This window comes from Pezoporus occidentalis, unplaced genomic scaffold (genome assembly GCF_034315485.1).
Source record: "Pezoporus occidentalis ecotype Australia unplaced genomic scaffold, CSIRO_AGI_Poc_V1 ctg86, whole genome shotgun sequence".
Taxonomy (NCBI): Eukaryota; Metazoa; Chordata; class Aves; order Psittaciformes; family Psittacidae; genus Pezoporus; species Pezoporus occidentalis.
Window position 1 is genome coordinate 9353787 of NW_026916220.1, and position 14049 is coordinate 9367835.

The 14049-nt window shown below is 38.9% G+C and overlaps 1 protein-coding gene across 1 annotated transcript in view; it reads left to right on the forward strand.

The window, feature by feature from the left end:
- The window catches only part of SVEP1 (sushi, von Willebrand factor type A, EGF and pentraxin domain containing 1), a 133307-nt gene that overhangs the window by 51933 nt on the left and 67325 nt on the right, over positions 1–14049 (forward strand). Inside the window, exons 6-13 of the mRNA XM_062604470.1 lie at positions 811–990; positions 5726–5923; positions 8326–8444; positions 9891–10020; positions 10583–10690; positions 10921–11052; positions 12415–12609; positions 13656–13777. Coding sequence (XP_062460454.1) covers positions 811–990; positions 5726–5923; positions 8326–8444; positions 9891–10020; positions 10583–10690; positions 10921–11052; positions 12415–12609; positions 13656–13777 — 1184 coding nt within the window. The remainder of the gene's footprint in view (positions 1–810; positions 991–5725; positions 5924–8325; positions 8445–9890; positions 10021–10582; positions 10691–10920; positions 11053–12414; positions 12610–13655; positions 13778–14049) is intronic.

Consider the following 14049-nt stretch of genomic DNA (forward strand, 5'->3'; position numbering starts at 1 on the left):
AGAAGGGCCTTTGTGCTGAGCAGCAGCCAGGACTGCCTCCGTGGGGAGCCAGTCACCTGAAAGGGGTCTCTTTTATCTCAGCAACAGCCTTATTTGTTCCTTTTCATCTCTCATGGTCCAGTTGTCTATGAATGCCTTGTATTCCTTTCTCTTTTTTCCTCCCACCATGATGAATGGCTGCTGTTCTGATCTGTGGAGACAAATGTGTCCGCGTCTACGTCAATACACTCCAGAGTGCCTGAGAACTCCTGAGTTCTTGAGCACTGGGACACTATCACCTCCCTTGTTAATAAGCCCTTAGCCTCTTCCCCTCCCTTTGCACTCAGCCAGTATCAGACTGCCAGCTGGAAATCCCCCAAAGAACTTTGAGGCATGGCTGGGGGATTAGAAACTTCCAAAGACATGCACTTTTCCACAGGATTCCATTCATCTGCAGCTGCTCACTTTTGAAGGCTGATAGACATTACTAGTGCAGGCCACACACTGTGTGCCAGATGCCTTCAATGGGTAGGAACATTTCTGAGCACAGTTAGATTTTTAATCTGGGCTTGCATCAGAACTTAGGTGAGCTTGGAGGTGTGTGTCCAACCTCATACATGCTGTGTAAGACTGTTTCAGGAAGAGGAAGGCATCAAGCCGCTGAAAAAATCAGCCCTGTTCCAGCCCAGTTCCCTAAATCTGTACAAACTACTGCAGCCAGTGGACAAGCGATTACCTGTCCCACCCCTGAAAACCCAGGCAAACTAGTGTAACTACTGATTCTTGGTGCTCCAGAGTGATCTGGTGTTTGGGTTTTTTTCCCCTTTGCAGTTCGAACATGTCCCAGACTTCGGACTCCTGAAAATGCGCACATTAATTGTTCAACAGCTGACATCTCCTATAAAACAGTGTGTTTTGTGACCTGCAATGAGGGCTATGAAATAGAAGGAAATGCCAAACTCATCTGCCAGGGCACCTCACAGTGGGACTCAAAGGAGCCAAAGTGTGTGGGTACGTATCTGGTCATATTCTGTCTGTTCATATTAGGGTGCTACCTTCTCTGACATGCTGTCACAAGTGAGAAAATCCCTATTTTAATATCTGGTGAAGCTAAAATAGGAGTAAGAATTTGTCTGTGGATGTTTTATATAGGTTTTAGAAGGTGGGGAGGGGCAAAGGAATTTATTAATGCAGAAAGTGGACAGATTATCATTGAAGTCCATCATAGAACACTGATAGCTAAAAGGTTGTTGCATCTGGTGGGTGTTAAGACACCATCACACAATGTGTTGTAGGAAACATGCAAGTTGTAAGTGAATACTAATGAGTGAATATGAACAATCAGGGGTTTGAGTTATCATCTTAAAGCTACAGATGACCTCCAGACAACGTCTAAGGTATGTTCGCCAAGCTCTGTGAGTGCCAAGTAGGGATCTGGCAGTTGTCACTTTTGCTGAACTCCCAGCAGGAAATAAAAGGCAAGTTAGGCACCCAGCACCTCTAAGTCAGGATTCAGAGGTCACACAAGCTGTGCAGGGATAGTTAACATATGTTGCTGTTCCAGAAATAAAGGATTGTAAATTTAACAAGTACCCATTTAAGACTAGTGTCAGGTATTAAATTAACTTAAAACAGTAAGAGGAATGAATCATTGAATGGGTTGGGTTGGAAGGGACCTTAAAGATAATCTAATTCTAACCCCCTGCCATGGGCAGGGACACCTTCCACTAGACCAGGTTGCTCAAAGCCCCATCCAACCTGGCCTTGAACACTGTCAGGGACAGTTGAAACACTTCCACATGTAGACTGCAAAAACAAAGAGCAAGCTTAAAGCCCAGCAATTCAGAAGCTGATCCAGTGTTTACTAAAGTCAGGGTAAAGTGTATGTCACATGGGTCCAGTAAATTTGATGCCACCAGGGTGACTTGGCTTGAACCTTTGGCTATTTTTTACTGTTTTACCGCAGGCTTAAAAATGTGGACTTTGTGACACAAGAATAAATTTCTAACTGTAGATATGTTCTCTAAAATTATTGAAATATTCCAAAAGTACTAATTTATCTAGAGAGTTTGTTAAGAGATCCTAATCTTACTTCTGTTGAAGTCAGTGGAAAAACTTCAATTAACTTCAAAAGGAAGGGATCCTGAAATCCTGTTGGAAGATTATAATTGGAAGATTAACTGTATTCATCATTTGAAGTCATCCTTCCTAGCTTAGCATTTTGATTAGTAAAATCCAGCTCTAATCTGTATCAGAAGATTTTTTTCACACCATGCAATAATACCTTCATTCGTGGATTACCCGTGGCAATAGCTTATTTTTGCTGAGTCTGAAAATCTAGTATAAAAGTTACCGTTTGTTGTCACAGAAGGAAGAGTGCTAGCTGGAAAACCTCTCTGCTACTTCTTGTGACTTAGAACAATTTTGCTGAGATTCTTGTTCAGTATAGATGTGTTTACTTTCGTCTAGGGAAGGATGCAAAACAGGACTAACATCATGTCATAATCAAAAACTAACCTTTGTTCTAATTTTCTGAATGTTCATCATTATCATGGAATATTCTTTCTTTAGTTTTAGTCTGAATAGCTACTAGCTGTTATTTATCATTTGCTGCATAAAAGAGAACAGAAATTCTGCTGTATTTAGGCATTCAAAATTGATAATTTAGACATTTCCTACCCTTCTGTTAGAAAAATCAAGTGGAATTGGGTTCAGTTTCTTACCTTGAAACAGATTTTTTGGACCTTGGGGTACTCTCCTAGCTCTTTTTCTGAATGCTTTTCAGTTCAGCTGCACATCAGTGCAAAGTTTACTGTGTTTGAAAGTTAGCTCAGTGAAACTGCTACACCAGCTGTAACTATAACTGACACTGTACATACATAACCTGGATTGTTTACAGTCACTTCTGTGAGGTCTGTTGTCATATGCGTCTTTTTTTCCAAGGAGCTGGAAGTTAATGCAAGATTGGCTGTTATAAATTTTTTGCATTTTTATATTTTTCATGCAAGATGCTGTTAGGAACGAGTTACTTTTGAATAGCTTACATATATTATAGGTGGCTTGCAAACAAAATACCTGCTAAAAAGGGAAGCTTTGCCATCTATTCAATTTGAAAAAAAAATAAATCTGCAGTCATGTTCTTCCCCACTGGTGAAATATTAATATCCAGCACGTTAAAATTAATGAATTTTACAGGATGCTATTCTTCTTCCTTTATTCAATGCTTAGCGAACAGAGGTGAAAATAAGAGTTGTCATCCAGAGTGTTGATGCCACCTAGTGTTGGAAGAATTACTACTCCACACTTTTAAGTACCGGTGACCAATTCTTTGCCTGAAACACTGTTTGCAAAAGGGCTCTTGAAGGAAAGAGTCATATTTCACAGAATCATTAGGGCTGGAAGGGACCTCTGGAGATCATCTAGTCCAACCCAGGCAGGTTTCAAATGTCTCCATAGAGGGAGACCCTACACCTCACCTGGGCAGCCTGTTCCAGTGCTCTGCCACCCTCAATGTAAAGAAGTTCTTCCTCATGTTATTGTGAAACTTCTTGCGTTTTAGTTTATGCCCATTACTCCTTGTCCTGTCACTGGACATCACTCTAAGGAGTCTGGCACCATCTTCTTGGCCCCTGCTTTTGAGGTATTTATATGCATTAATGAGATCCCCCTTCAGTCTTCTCGTCTCTAGACTAAGCAGGCCAGCTCCCACAATCTCTTCTCTTAAGAGAGGTGCTCCAGATCTCTGATCATCCTTGTGGGCCTCCACTGGACCCTCTGCAGTAGCTTTTTGTCTTTTTTGTACTGAGGAGCCCAAAACTGGACACAGCACTCCAGATGTGGCCTCACCAGCATCAAGCAGCATGGGGGGATGACCTCCCTCAGCCTGCTGGCCACACTCCTCTCAATGCACTCCAGGATACTATTGGACCTCTTAGCCCCAAGAGCATACTGCCAGTTCATAGTCAACTTGTCATCCACCAATATTGCCAAGTCCTTCTCAGCTGAACTGCTCTGTAAAAGGTCAGCCCCCAGCTTGTACTGTTTCTTGGTAATCTTTTTATTTGTTACCATATTGAAATTCCTCTTGATGTTAAGAATTATAATAGTGTTGTGGTTCATCACAGGCAGTTGCAGATGAAAGCAGATTCTCGTCTCTCCTTAGAAGTACTTTCTTCCTCTCTCTTCATTCCCTGTCCATATGGCTAATATCACAGACATCACTCTGATACTCATGAAGTCCAGTCTTCCTGGGTCGGTTTAATTAAATTCTGGAATTAAGTGAATATAAGAATGCTGAAAAACACTATTACTTTTCTTCCTTTTTCTGCCAAAAAGCTCTCCCACTTAAAAGAGATTCCCTCAGGCTAGCTATACCAAAGATTATCCTGAATTTTCGTCAAGTGTTTCAGGATTATGCTCTACTAGTGTTTTGCTAGTATAGTTGGAAACATCTCAACCAGGAGGGCTGCTACTACTTCCCAGAGAGCTGCAGTTTTCTCTCATTTTCATGTTTACACCTTTCACAGACTTTCTGCTACATCTTCCCTGAGTAGTATACACTTTAATGCTTTTAGTTTATCTTTTCAAATATTTTTTTCCCAGTTGCTTATTTTTCTGCTATTTGTCAATTCCTTCCTGTGGTGAGCAACCAAAAGCTAGGTTTTGAGGTTTTTTTCTGTTGGAGCTGGGTTGTTTTTTTTTCTGTTGGAGCAAACAATGTATGCCTGAAGTGAACAAATGTGTTAATATTGTGGTCTTTGCATCCTGTTGAAATGAAGTGCAGTTATTAACTGGTTGGACTTCATACACAATTTCAGTATTGAGAGTTTAAAGGCAGGAAATATTTAGAACACTTCAACTCTTTAAACTTTGATACAGAAGAACCAGTTTTCAGTTACTCACTGAGCATCTTGGGAAAGGAGAGGAAAGGGATATGAAGGATTCTGAATGTGAATCACTTCTGTGTCATCAAACCATTGCTAAGAAATTAACAGTTTTCCCTTCTGCAGCTGGGTTGTGTTGGTTTTTGTCTGCCCTTTGTATAAATACATGTATGCTTTCTTCACTGACCAGCTAAATAGAGTTACAAGTCTTCTCATTAGTTATAAATAATGAAACACTTTTCAGCCACCCTGAGTCTTTGCATCTGGGTTTGAACACAGTCAAGAACAAACCAAATTTCATTCTGTTTGGAGTGAGGTAGGCAGAATCACACACTGTGTCCCTAACTTACAGTGAGCTCATGGCAGGGTGTTAATTTTTTTTTCTCTCTTCTTCTTGTTTCAAGAGGCAGTGTAGAAGCTGTAGAAGACAACAGATATAAGACTACTACCTCTTTACTGCTATGGAGGTCTGGTTTCCATAGCAGGCAAGGAAATGCAGCTACAAGGCAACCATGAGAGGTGAAGCTGTAAAGAATAGAGAAAAAAAATAACAACTAGTAAAAACTAAAGAGCCAGTAAGATGTAGTGGAGGTCCATGAAAAATACCATGTTTCTGTCCCAGTGAAAAGCGTGGGCAAGAAAACAGAAGACCTGATCTCCTGCATGCTGTTTAGTTAAGTCAGTGCTGGTGTAGAAAGCTTTGGAGGTTCTTACTGTTTTGAGACACTCATTGTGCCTGCAAACTCTTAAGACTGTTTATTTTCTGTTCCAAGTTGCCATATGACTTTATTTGCTGATTATTTTTTTTTACTGTATGCTCTGTGTATGTCAGTTAAAAGACATGTTCTATTGGTCTCTTGTAGAAATGCGTTGCCCCATCCTCCAGAAACCAGCGGGTGTAATGGTTTTCCCTCCCAGATGTGGGCTGGAGCCTGCCATTTCTGGGACTGTGTGCCAGCTGAGCTGTCCCCAAGGATTCATCTTATCTGGAGTTAGAGAAGAGCTAAGGTGCATTTCATTTGGGAGATGGAGTGCAAACATCCAGGAGGCTCTGTGCAAAGGTAGAGACCAACACAAAATCATTTCTGTTTACACATGTGTGCAGGATTGAAGGGAAACGCACAGCAAGCAACAGTGAGAAAAGGTTTGAACTGTGGAAACCATGATTTAAACAGGCTATAAGAAGGGTTGCCTATACTGTTACAGCTTGGCTGTCAGATTTACCTGTAATTTGGAGTAAAAATGTGGAGTTCATAGGTTGCTGAAGTACCATCTTAGACTGCTCATCATTAACTGTCTCTCCTGGGATCCATCTCATAAATCTGTTGTTGGGAAACTGCCTGCTAAAAGGCATAATGTCAGGTAGATTTGAAATTTCAGAGTAGAAGTGAAAGAGCTTATGTTAAGGTAGTCAATATGGAACTCATACTCCTACTAAAACAGCAATTATAATAATACTGTTACTGGTTTAGCACAGGTTTATATAAGTCCTGTTGTTGGAGCAAATTTGTAAACGCCATGTAAACCCTGGCTGACAGGCTATAAAGGGGTGGTTCATTTCAGTTGTCTTTGAACCGACTGTGGCTGTTGACATGCCCTGAGCAGTAGTACACTAGCATTTAGGCCAAAATTGGGTAACACAATTGCACAGGGTATAAAGATGGGCAGAAGATGGTGACGTACATTTCAGTATGGTTCTGCCATGTTTACCCACTTCTTCTAGAAAAGTTATTTGTCCCCTTACGTACACACTGAGTTGGAAGGAGTTTGGCTTTGGATTATAGGAGGATAGAAGCAAAGGTGCATTTTGCCTGCGAATACACTGTTCACCTCTTCATGAGCTATTGTGTTCCTAGAACAATGCTTCCAACCCAAACTTACCAGCCACTGAGTGAAAGAACAGTACAGAAAACAGTTACGGCAGTCATCATGCCAGGTCACTGCAGAAACTAAGTTGGGAACTTTTTTCCCTGTAATGGTCAGGAAGATTTTATCCCTCTATTTGAAGATATTATTTCCTACTCTGTGATGTATCACATTGTTTTTCTGAATCTTTTGTGTAAACCTGTGCCAGACCACAGTGTTTATTTGATGGGATCCCAGCAAAAGGCTACAAGCTGAAGTGTTTGGACCAAGATAAAGCATCATGGCTTCGGTTCAAGATTTTAGATATTGCCAGTGCGTAAAACCCTAAAATAAGAAGCGCCAAGAAACAGTGAAGATTATTCTACTCTATTAAAAATTAATAGTTGCATTTCAGTTGCTCTCATTCTTGTTATTGTCTGTCTTTATTTTGCTGCCAACATATTTGGCCAGTTCAAAATAGCCATTTTCTTTTTGACTTATTTATTAGTCTTCCTACAGAATTTCACTTTTCGATGGAATTTGCCCCAGCCTGAACACTGTAGTCATGGGAGTGTGAACAATAACTGGTAGTTACATAAAAGAGTGCATTTCTAATAAAAATTTCATCAGAATGGGTTCAGAGGAAGGCAAAATCACTTGTATTTATTGCTTTGCACTCTTAATTACAGAGTTTAATTGCCTGAGTTATGTCTTTACTGGAACTATGTAGTAATAAAAATATAAGCAATACCAGTTCTGAGTTGTTTTAAAGTCTCCTGGGCATAGATGAGTTCAGAGCTGAATGCATCCTTGTCTCATGAGTCTAGAAACCATTTATCAAATAACACCACAGCAATAAAATAACCTTACTACATATGTTTTGGGAGGCCCTGTGCCAGGGAAATGAAGTATTGTAAGTTTGTCTGAGAAACTTGAGGCTTGTATGTTGATGGTGATGTTACCCGTATTGTACCACCAGTCCTTTGAAACCATCGAGCATTGTCCATATGTCACAAGAAGACTCTGTTTGTCCTACATAACACCTTGTAGCAGTACCTTATTAAGGAATGTTTCCAGCAGCTGCTGACAGAAATCTTGCCATTGTGTTTGAAGCTGGTTACACACCATGCTCCAGGGAAATTGAGAGTCATTATTGTCCAGTTCATAGTACATAGATCATGTCACAAATACCATTTTAATACACAGATTTCCAGAAGCGTGTCAGCTGTGTGGGCAGTGAAAGGATAGAGAAGCCACTCCTTTTTAATCAGTATATGTATGTAATAAAGAGATGAATAATAAAAGAAGCCAATTAATTCTGTCTTATTTATTCCTTGGTTTGTGGTTGCACATAGAAACCAGAGTTTCATTGTGCTCATTGGTGTAGAAAAAATACAGCAAAAAGTAATCCCTTCTCCACGAGAAGTTATTGTTTGCGTGTGAGCCTGTAGGCAAGAATTGAAAAGGGGCAGAGACAGGAAGTTTGCAAGAATATTTGGGCTTATATTCTAGGCAGCACAAAAAAAACAGTGCTTATAACAAGTTACAGTCTAGCTATCATAGATGTTTTATTTCTATAATCCCACATATAAAACCAGTTTGTCTTTTTCTGGATCAGATATTGAAGCTCCTCAGATTCACTGTCCAGAAGATATTGAGACTGAGACTCTGGAACATCATAACTCTGCTAATATCAGCTGGCAGGTTCCAACAGCTGAGGATAACTCTGGAGATGAGGCAAGTTAAAATCTGTACATTTGTACTGGAGTTAGTCTTTATATAGTTAGCTATTTCAAGCTGATTTTATGTTCCACTAGATTTTCTTTCTTCTGATAAGCAGGAGTACAAGAAAAATCTGCTGAAAAGTTTGTGTCTTGAGAATTCAGCATTTTCTGTCTTGGGTAGGGTTGTGCAGTCACGGGACACTCTGCATGGTATTTAAGTACATAAAATATCCTATGGTTAATTTATGTGGTCAAAAGAAAGAATGTGCCATGTTTATAAGATGTAGACAGCTGCTTTAAAAATGAGCTCTTAGAATGTGAAGAAGTTTAATAAACTCTTCTCAGAAGGAAGTAAACCAGTTCATTAATCTAAAAGGCTAACAAGAACATACTGTGATAAGCAAAATTTTGTTTCAGCTTACCAAATGAGAAAAAAAAAATCTTATTTTCCTATCCAATGCAAGGTTCAGACATGGGCGTTTGGCTACTATGGGTATCAGAGGTCCAGAAATGGAGTGATATAAGGAAAACTTGCTCCAGAGCTGTTTCATGGAGAGTAACATTCCCTACAGGCTCAGACATGATCAAATTACAGCAACTGAGTGCTTTATCATGAGTCAGCAGAGGAACAGTGACTCTGTGTGTGTGCTTCTAATTTGCTGCAAACATCGGAGTTCTTTGCACTTGGAAACTGTGAGCTATCTCAGTAAAAGAGTTTTAAGTTCACACATTTTTTGCTCTAGCATAGCCATAGTCATGTACTGTAGCTCAGCTGGCACAGGGTCATTCACCAGACTAGAAATCAAGTGTCTTATCTCTTAGTTGTAGCTGGTTTGTCAAAGCCAAAGTTGTCAAATAAACTGCTTCATTCACGTGAAACTAGTTCCTTCAAAGAGAACTTCCTTAAGACAGTTTTAATGCATATGAAAGAGACATAGAGAACATGCAAGTGTCATTTACTCCAAATGTAGGGTTCCTTTGCTGTGCCAGAATATTTTGAAGCATCCGTGGGCTATTGACGCACAAGCATATAAAAATTAAAACTGACTGTGTAAGTACTTACAGCCCACAACTGTCTGCTCTACTCATCTTCCAGGTCTGCTGCTCTTGCAGCTGGAGAGTTGAACTGTAGACAAAGCAGGTTCTGATCTGGCTTAGTGTGTGTTCAGTGCAATAAGGCAAACAAGAGTTTTCTCAATGCACAGTGCTGTAAATTGCAGTAGTTCAGGTCCAAATACTTACTGAGTAAATCCCAAATAAATAATGAAGGCAGTCTTGAGAAGGGAAGCAGGGCACTCTGATATGAAGTCCACCCTCATTACTTGAAGAGACTATTTACGTTAAGAATGAGCAAGTGTGATGTTGAAGGATGCTATTTTGTTGCCATTTCTTGAAATATGAGTTCCATGATTACTGACCAGCTTTGTCTTTTTTAAATAACAACTTTTTCTTATAAAAGGTCTCAGTTCATGTTACCCCAGCTTTCATACCACCATTTCTTCTTCCAATTGGTGAAGTTGCCATTACTTACACAGCAACTGATAAGTCAGGCAATGAAGCAAGCTGTACGTTCAGTGTCAAGGTTATTGGTAAGTGCTGGTAAAAATCACTGGAAAAGAATCTGCTGTGGTTGAAGCCCTCTAACTTTGTGCAGAAAGAGGCTGTAAGTCACTGTGGCCTTTATGTGTGCACGCATAAGCCCAGGAATAATACCATCTCCATAAACTCTTTGCTGATCTTTATTGTGTTGTCACTTACTGCCTTCATCATACTTTTTTCTTTTCTTCTTGAAAGACTCCAACAAAGTTTTCAAGTTTCCCACACATTGCTGATGCAAATCATTGTTCAGGTATTTCTGTCGGACAGTTGTGCTGTTCAGTAGTCCTGTTAAAACAAGGTTTGCTCTGTAGAAAGCAAATAGAATGCAGAAACCATGAGTTCAGCAGAATTAGTTTTGTCCATTCCCTTGCCATATACCAATAGCAGCAGTTTACGCTTCTAACTGTTATATGTATACGTGCATCTAACTGTTATATCTTCTGTTGCAAACTTAAAACTGCTGTTTACCTGAATTCTTCTGATTGTAGATTTCATTTGAGTATGGTGACAGTTCAGTAAGCTAATGTCATGCCATCCCTTCAAATTCTGCAGATGCAGAACCGCCTGTAATTGACAGATGCAGATCTCCACCACCCATGCAAACAGTAGAGAATGAGTACCCAGCAACATGGGAAGAACCACAATTTTCAGACAATTCAGGTGAGGTGAAGCGCCTGAAAACATGCACGCAACAGAGGAAAGCTAGGGAACTCCAGTTTACCTTGGATCCCATGGGAATTTAGGATTTTTTGAGTTTTTTTTCACTCACTTGGTTTAAGAACACATAATTTGGAAGACAAGCTATCATTTCCTTCTCCAGTTGTCAAGGTTGGGTGTCAGGAATCCTCTTTTACTTACTGACGGTTTAAGTTGTCTTTCAACTCTCGTAGGTGCTCCACTGACTGTCACTAGGACTCATGCACCTGGAAGTCTCTTTCCCAAAGGAGAAACAACAGTTCAATATACAGCTGTGGATCCCTCTGGTAATAACAGGACATGTGAGATCCACATCGTCATCAAAGGTTTGTTGTCTTAGTCTTCTGGTCAAGGACGTACAGCATTGTTTTAACTGAGCATCATAAAGGATGCAGTGCTGCTTCACTTTTTCATTTAGCCTCCACTTTTTCATTTAGATATTCCAGTTTTAGTTTGGAGTAATGAAGGCAGACAGGATATTTGTTAGTACCCGCAAATAAATTGTCTGAAGGCTGAAGCAGTACAGCAGTGAATGTGGTGCTATAAATTCAAATTAGGTATAAAAGTGCTGGAATTATGGTTCATTAAGCAGTAAATTGATCCATTTTTTTTCTCAGCGACAGATGTATGAAATGAATTAATAGGTGTTACTGATGTCTTACTTCAAATCTGTAGTTAAAAAGGAAAATTTTATGAAAATTCTTCTGTAATTACCTACAAATATTGTAGCAGATACTAGAACACTTTTCAGATTTTAGAAGCTGTCCATACTTATAGATATGCTGGTGCATTTGTGTTTCTTGCACAGACACCTTTTCCCAACAATTCACTTTCTTCTTTAAAGGCCAAACAATAATTTGGCAGATGAATGAATAAGGATGAAAATTCTACTTCATCTCTGTCATGTAGTGCCTATCTCTCAGTCAGACAGCTGTATAAAGAAGTCTCTTAGTGAAACAAGATTTTAAAGTCATGCAGACTGGAACTTTGGTAATAGCTTTTAGAAAGAGTAAGTTGCAAATGAATATGCTTATTCTGATTTGTTGTAAATCTTAGCAAGAACAAGACCGTGTTCTTCTTGCCTGGAATTGGCATTATTTCATGTTCTACACCACCTCAGGCTTTTTGTGCCTCAGTGTTTGTGACATGTTTTCAGACGTTAGCAGTCTCCTTCATGACTGGCCTGTAGAATAAATCGTAACTGAGATTTTGCAGTCAGTCCCTCCTAAGGTGATTCTGAGAAGTCCATGTGTTGTTGCAGTAGTGCAGAATGTTTTGTTTCAGAATTCAAGATGTAATATACGTTACTAGAATTCATTGTATGAAAGTTCATGTGAAAATTTAATGTTTTGTATTATTTTAATAAGTAAGTGCTTGAGCATGCACCTATGCAGAAGAAGTACTGAAAGGTTTGGGTCTTGCATTTCTGAGTTTTTTTTCATTTCTCATACATAACAGATTTTTTAAGTCTTCATGTTGCTGGATCTTAAATTCTAGTGGCAGAGTTTGAGATTAGTTTAGCAGTAGCCTGATCCTGTCTTAATGGAAGTAACAAATAATACTTCCACAGACTCAACAGAGGCAAGATCAGGTTGATACTGGGTACATCTGGAAATCCTATCAGTGCTATTTTCCTCTTTGCTTACTTACTTCATTTATCAGTATATAAATCTTTGTATTTTTCATAGGTTCTCCCTGTGAAATCTACTTTGAGCCTGTGAATGGTGATTTTATATGCACATCAGATGAAGTGGGAGTTAATTGCACATTGCACTGTGCAGAGGGTTATAGCTTGTCAGAAGGATCGAGTGTAAACTACTATTGTGCATATGAGGATGGTGTCTGGAAGCCACCCTATTCTCCAGAGTGGCCTGGCTGCTCTTGTAAGTCTTACTGTTGCTAAGTCTGCAACTTATCAAGCACTATGTTTAATGAGGAAGTAAATGAAAATATCTTAGAAATTATGACTTCTATTTAATGATAACAAATCTTCTCTATTCTCTGCCTCCAAATTGTTACAATTATTATGAAAGAATGCCTGGAAGTCCCTAAATGTATTATTGCAGAAGCTGTTTCAAACACAAAAATAGCAGTGAATTTGAATCCTGGAAATGACAAAATAATAAAAATGCCGAAGTAGGCAAGGTTTGTCATTATTTTGAATTGGTATTTGAAACAGGTTGCTTATAAACACTAACAGTATCTTTTCAAAGGGAATTTCAACAGTGTTTGCAATTCATTGATCCAAATGCACAGTGCATGCTGTACATACATATCTAATTATCACCAAATCAGAAACATTTTGGTATTTTGTCTGAGGTGGACACATGCAAAACTGTGGAATTATTCCAGCTTTGGTGACATTTTAATAATAAATGTATTAGAACTACATATGAAGCCAGTCTTGGCACCACTTTGCATCCAGTTCTTTCAGAGTGGATTTCTTGGTTTCAGCAAACATTTCCTATGAGCAAATGAGAGTTATGTTTTAGATTAGAGCTGTGTATCAACATAAAGTCCATAACTTGGACACTTAGGAACTTTGATTTGCTTAAATTCTGGATGAGAATTTTTCATATTTAGCAGCCTTTGTAGTAGAACTTCTAATATTTATTGCTTCTCCTTCAGCACAAAGGAAGTACAGAGTTTAGTTGACAGCACACAAGTTTCTTCTATTAAGAAAATGCTAAAGTAGATATATGACAGACCTTTTTTGAAATGTGTGTCAGCTTTCCCATTAAATTAGATTCCTGCCAAAGGGCCATATTCAGCTTCACTGGCTAAGGTATGAGTGATCCATTTAGGTTGCTAATTTAAAGACAATGCTTCTTAGTTTAGTGTATTCCAGTTTTGAGCCTGAATAATCTTGCTTTTAGCTCTGAAACTTTTGCACTGACCAGTAAAAATTTATTTTTCCAATATTTTTCAGTAAATCGTTTTGCAAACCATGGGTTCAAATCTTTTGAGATGCTCTACAAAGCAACACGATGTGATGACAACAATCTTCTAAATAGATTTACTGATGCATTCCAAAGCGCACTTGGTAAAATGGTAGGTTAGTAAATACTCCTTCCTTTCATGTACCTTTAAATGTGCCTTTAAAAACACACCATTTAAAAAATGTGCTTTTCCCAGTTTACTGATTTCATAGAAGGAAAATACAACAGAAACCTGTAATGAAATCTGTGCTTCTTCAGAAGATGACAAGTCTCCTTTAAAAATAAAGATGGTTCTCTGGCATTTTAATGTAATTTAGTTCAGTCTTCAGTGTGGGGTTATATAGAATAGAATTCTTAGAATTCTATATATCCCCAAGTAGCTTA